The sequence below is a fragment of the Natator depressus genome, chromosome 3 (assembly GCF_965152275.1).
Source record: "Natator depressus isolate rNatDep1 chromosome 3, rNatDep2.hap1, whole genome shotgun sequence".
NCBI lineage: Eukaryota > Metazoa > Chordata > Testudines > Cheloniidae > Natator > Natator depressus.
The window spans coordinates 93,727,771-93,733,770 of NC_134236.1; the positions used below are offsets into that span (position 1 = coordinate 93,727,771).

General features: G+C 46.2%; 1 protein-coding gene across 1 annotated transcript in view; it reads right to left on the bottom strand.

Moving 5' to 3' along the window:
• The window catches only part of TBC1D32 (TBC1 domain family member 32), a 183,272-nt gene extending 180,029 nt beyond the window's left edge, over positions 1-3,243 (bottom strand). The window contains exons 1-2 of the mRNA XM_074948323.1: positions 3,141-3,243; positions 2,818-3,016 (exon numbers count right to left, since the gene is read on the bottom strand). Coding sequence (XP_074804424.1) covers positions 2,818-2,955 — 138 coding nt within the window. The 5' untranslated portion in view covers positions 2,956-3,016; positions 3,141-3,243. The remainder of the gene's footprint in view (positions 1-2,817; positions 3,017-3,140) is intronic.
• Positions 3,244-6,000: the final 2,757 nt, after the last annotated feature.

Here is a 6,000-nt window from a genome sequence, read left to right on the forward strand (position 1 = left end):
TGGATACAATTAACTTAGGCTTGAATAGAGACTGGGAGTGGCTAAGTCATGCAAGGTAACCTATTTCCCCTTGTTTTTTCCTACCCCCCCCCCCCCCCCAGACGTTCTTGTTAAACCCTGGGATTTGTGCTGGAAATGGCCCAACTTGATTATCATACACATTGTAAGGAGAGTAATCACTTTAGATAAAAAGAAAAAGGAGTACTTGTGGCACCTTAGAAACTAACCAATTTATTTGAGCATGAGCTTTCGTGAGCTACAGCTCACTTCATCGGATGCATCATGCTCAAATAAATTGGTTAGTCTCTAAGGTGCCACAAGTACTCCTTTTTCTTTTTGCGAATACAGACTAACATGGCTGTTACTCTGAAACCTTGTATAGCAACATTTAATTTTGACCAAACACAATTCAAAATTAGCTCAGGTTTCTTGCCACCTAAAAAAGCATGTCAGAAATAACTTTAAAATAGACAGGCTGTATTCCCTATCATATTTTTACAACTCCATGGTGTCCATTCCCTATTTTTAAAAACCTCAGTCTTTCTAAAAATTTAATCAAACTCAATGCATTCCAAGAAGGTAAATGACACACCTTCACAAGTCTCTCTGTTATCAGTTTGTGAATTTGATATCTCCACATGTAATCTTGAACCCCTTATTAAGAGTCATTTAACATTTTAATGGTTTTATAGCTATATATACACACACACACAAGCGCACACACCACTTGGTGTTTTTAAATTGTGTAAAAATCTAGAGTATTGGTTAACAGGCACATCTAAAAATTAAAATAAAGGAAGGAAGAGACCATTGCAAAGTATTTATAAAGACATCATGAATACTGTCTCTAGTTTGCTCTGAATAAGGTCATTTGGTTTAAAACACCATCAGCTGAAAGGGGCAACATATAGGATTTTTTTTTTTTAAATTGACACTTTGTTGGATTTTTTTTTGATTCCCTGAAAGATTTAGTTTCAGAGTAGCAGCCGTGTTAGTCTGTATTTGCAAAAAGAAAAGGAGTACTTGTGGCACCTTAGAGACTAACCAATTTATTTGAGCATAAGCTTTCGTGAGCTATAGCTCACTTCATCATTCAGTGGATTCCACTGAATGCATCCGATGAAGTGAGCTGTAGCTCACAAAAGCTTATGCTCAAATAAATTGGTTAGTCTCTAAGGTGCCACAAGTACTCCTTTTCTTTTTGTGAAAGATTTAGATCTACCTTTTAACTGAAGACACGTCTGAAATGTCAGGTCTAGTTTTCCCTGGTTTTGATATAGGACCTCTCAGTTGTGACGTCTATGACCTGTCCTGTAAAGTGATCCATGTAGTCAGATCCCTATTCACAGCTCCATAAGAATAAGGGTCCATCCATGAGAAAAAGCTTGTAGTACTAAAGTTTAACATTCTAAATGAAGGTGCAGGGGTAATAATTTTACCAAAGGCCACCTTAATCCAAAATGTTAATTTATTATTGAAGCTAAGTTAATTTTAACAGCATTTTAAAATAGTCTGACTAAAAATTCCTATTCCATTCAATTGCTCAACATTTACTCTCGACTCTTATAATCATTTTGCTAGGACTCCAGACTACAAAGGACCTGAATTTCGAATGAAAACAAGTGGAGGTAATGGGTGGGGAGGGAGATTTTGAGGGGTAAGGCAACTGTTCAGGTCTTTCTTATATATTATAAAGAAGCATAAATGGGCACAGACCCATTATTCATTTTGGCAAGGTACCTTTGAAAAATTTGAGAGAACAGCCTGATTTTTAATGTACACTGGTTGCAAACAACAGTACTCTGTGCACTTGACAACATAAATGATGCCAATGACCTTCATCCACATCAATTGCTGAAATCAGAATATGGGCCGCTGTCAGACCCCCTCCCCCTAAGGAAAGTTATGGTCAAACCTCCAGATTTGAAGCAGCTCAGCCGCTTTAAAAAACACTGCCACAACTGAACTGCTGGCTGCCCCTGACGCGGACGCTTCTACCCCGTTAATGCGAAATGCGCTAGACACCCGGAGACCCAGGGACGAGTTTACCCTGTCGGCTCGCGGCCGCCCCACCCCTGCCAAGGGCGGAGGAAACACCTTTGCTTCGTGGGGCTGGGAACGCGGCTTCCCCGGCCTGGCTAAGGCTCCGCAGCGTCCCGGAGCCGCCTGGACCGGGGCTGGCCGGACAGTAGGTGACAGGGGGCGGCTGAGGCCTTAACGCAGCGCGTTTGTTTCAGCGTTACCGGGGGGGGGGACTGACAATCACCAAACGACGCGCGACGCACAGACCGTCCCCCCGTCGGTTGGTTGGCACAGGAGCCGGCCAGGCGGGGAGTGGCCGCCGGTCTCCGCTCCCAGACACCCCCCAGACTCAGGGAGCGAGTCACTGAGCCAGGCCCCGCAGAGGGGCACGTGCCAGGCCGGGAGGCGGGGTGGGAGCCAGGCCCCGGGAGGTCTCCGGTGCAAAGGAGCCGACAGGGGGCCGGTGGTGGCGCCGCGCTCCCGGGGGCGGGAATCACCTTGTGACCACGGCGGGGGCTCCAGCGTCGCTTCTCCCCAACCGCTCGCAGCGGCCGCTCGCGGAAGCTCCAGCTCCTAGCAACTGGCCACGCGCCTGCCGCACCGTCTCGCGGCCCCTTAGCAACATCGCGAGAGGCCTGGCGGGAAGGGCGGGGCGCCAGGGCGGGAAGAGCAGGGGCTGGCCCGCGTGCAGCCGGAGCTTGGTGAGGTTATTGTGGTTGAGGGGAAGTCACTGCTGAGTGACACATACCCACCCCCCTTCCTCTCCCCATCCCACCTGACGCATCGCCTGGTTACCTTCTCCAAACGTGAGGAAGAGCTCTGTGAAGCTGGAAAGCGTGTCCCTTCCAGCCGAAGTTGGTTCATGTCATCTCTCTCCCACGTTGTCTCGTTCATATCCTGGGGCCAACAGGGCCACAACATCGCTGCACACATCGGCTTTCAGCCACGCTCTCTCATGCTGCCGGCTTTCTCGGGGACTCTCCTGATAGCTGTTCTAGAGCAAAAAGAAAAGGAGTACTAGTGGCACCTTAGAGACTAACCAATTTATTTGAGCATAAGCAGTTGTTGCCGGCACCCAGTGCCGAGAGGCTAAACAACAGCTGAAGTTGGTTCGCTACCTGGTGTGCGTCACCCAATAATCACAACGGGATGGAGAAGCAGAAAAGTTTATTTGCAGCTGCAAAAAGGTACAGGGAAAATAAAATCTCAAATCCTGCACACAGAGCAGGAAGTTACACAGGCTTTTATACATCCTTTTCCCCAGCATTCTTATCCAATAGCAAGCTGCCCTAAGTATCCATATAGCCAGCCAATCCAGTTCCCAGCTAGTTCCCTTGTTCTCTGTATCATTTGTTAAACCATACATAAAGCTGCTTTATTCAGCATTGTTCTTCCATATCTGCCCTGTTTGGCCTTGCTTAGTTTCAGGCAGTCTGACTCTGCAGCATATTGTTGCAGATTCTCAGCATAACTGCTGTGTGTGCCTCCAGGCAGGGGGGCCAAGGACACTTGGGCCTAGTACGCAGAGCTGCTGCGGGTGCCTCCAGCCTGGGGGGGCCAAGGACACTTGGGCCTAGTGCGAGGGGGCTTCATCGACACTCGTGGTCTTCCATCCCCTCGAGTTACCTAGCGGCCATGCCCCAGTGTCCCCAACACAGTGGTTCTCGAAGCCCCTAGCACACCAGGCAGGAAGGGCAGCCAGCATGTCCCTTGGCCCACACCGCTTCCCACAGCCCCCATTAGCCTGGAGCAGCGAACCACGGCCAGTGGGAGCCGCGATCGGCCGAACCTGCGGACACGGCAGGCAAACAAACCGGTCCTGCCTGCCAGTGGCTTTCCCTGAACAAGCAGCAGACCGGCTTTGAGAACCACTGTTCTAGAGCATTGTGCAAGGCAGAGGAAGTTGGAGATCGTACAGAGACAATCTGCTTTCTTGCCTGTCTTCCCTGTAAACACTTAGGGAATGTCTCTGCCCGATACACCCACCCATTATCATAAAGTAATGGCAAGAGAGCAGAAGTCATGGGTTACTTTTGCCCAGGGCTCAGAAATTTGGAGAACTTTCCAGGAAAGGCCAGAGTTTATGGAAGAACAACCAGACACTACCTAAAACAATTTCAGAAAAATATGCTCTCTGCAGCTTCAACATTAAGGAGTAAAGACCCAGGCCTGCCCACCCTCACTCAGATGAGAAGCTAGTTATCCTGATTATCCTGTCCCTTTGCTTTTACATTGGTGTGATTCGTTTGATTTTAGTGCTATTAGTACAGATTTACACCAGTAGGAGAGCAGATTCAGGTACAATGGAGCTACCTGCACATGCATGGATTTATAGTGTAATAGGACAACAGAATTCTCCATGAGAAGAGGGAAATGTTATAAAAAATGCATTAAAATTGATACCTACTGAGATTTTCCTTCCTTCAAATAAGTGAGCACCAAGCAAGAGTGGAAGCAGGATTGCACCATAAGTTTTAATTTCCATACCATTTTTCAGCAGATGGTTGCAATAAATAATACAGTGCTATGGTACAATACATGTATATTATATATAAAGAGATAAAGTTGATAATTATTTATTAAATTTCATGCTACATAAATATAATGACTACAAAAGTTTTTAAAATGGCATTTTATTGGTTATCAAATTATAAGTGTTACTGGTATTCTTTTTAAGACCCTGATCCTGCAAATGACTGGGCAAGCTTTGAGTCAACAGGGCTCTGCATGTATGGACTCACTTGCAGGTTGGGGTCCAAGTGAGCAATATGTACTTACTAATTATCTGTTGTGAAGTGATACATTGTTTTTTATCAGATTGAAAAATCCACTTGTCCTATCAAGTAGGGTATAAGAAACTTCCTCAGGTGCATGGATGACTGCTGTCATCAGTGAAAGGAAATTGACAATATTTTGATCATTCACACTGTCTGCTCCTAACAGGCTTAGGAAAAACAGTAAAACTAACTGAAGTCTTGTCAGTTTCTGGCTTTTAATCTGAAGTCATTTAAGAAGTTAGACGAGCTCTTGCAGAAGTTCGAAGGATGAAACAAACTGGGCAGGAGGGAGAGGAAGAGTCTAGAAGGAAGACCCCAAAAATGAAGGAAAGAGAATATAGTTTCAAAGTTGTGACAACTACCAGTCAGCTTAATAGTTTTACTTTGTGTCATGACTCATCCACTCCCGGTCTCTATTCAAGCCGCTATATTACAACAAAAAGACTTCAAAAACAGACTCCAGCGAGAGACTGCTGAATTGGAATTAATTTGCAAACTGGACACAATTAACTCAGGCTTCATAGAATCATAGAATATCAGGGTTGGAAGGGACCTCAGGAGGTCATCTGGTCCAACCACCTGCTCAAAGCAGGACCAATCCCCAATTAAATCATCCCAGCCAGGGCTCTGTCAAGCCTGACCTTAAAAACTTCTAAGGAAGGAGATTCTACCACCTCCCTAGGTAACGCATTCCAGTGTTTCACCACCTTCCTAGTGAAAAAGTTTTTCCTAATATCCAACCTAAACCTCCCCCACTGTAACTTGAGTCCATTACTCCTTGTGCTGTCCTCTTCTACCACTAAGAATAGTCTAGAACCATCCTCTTTGGAACCACCTCTCACGTAGTTGAAAGCAGCTATCAAATCCCCCCTCATTCTTCTCTTCCGCAGACTAAACAATCCCAGTTCCCTCAGCCTCTCCTCATAAGTCATGTGTTCCAGACCCCTAATCATTTTTGTTGCCCTTCGCTGGACTCTCTCCAATTTATCCACATCCTTCTTGTAGTGCGGGACCCAAAACTGGACACAGTACTCCAGATGAGGCCTCACCAATGTCGAATAGAGGGGAACGATCACGTCCCTCGATCTGCTGGCTATGCCCCTACTTATACATCCCAAAATGCCCTTGGCCTTCTTGGCAACAAGGGCACACTGTTGACTCATATCCAGCTTCTCGTCCACTGTCACCCCTAGGTCCTTTT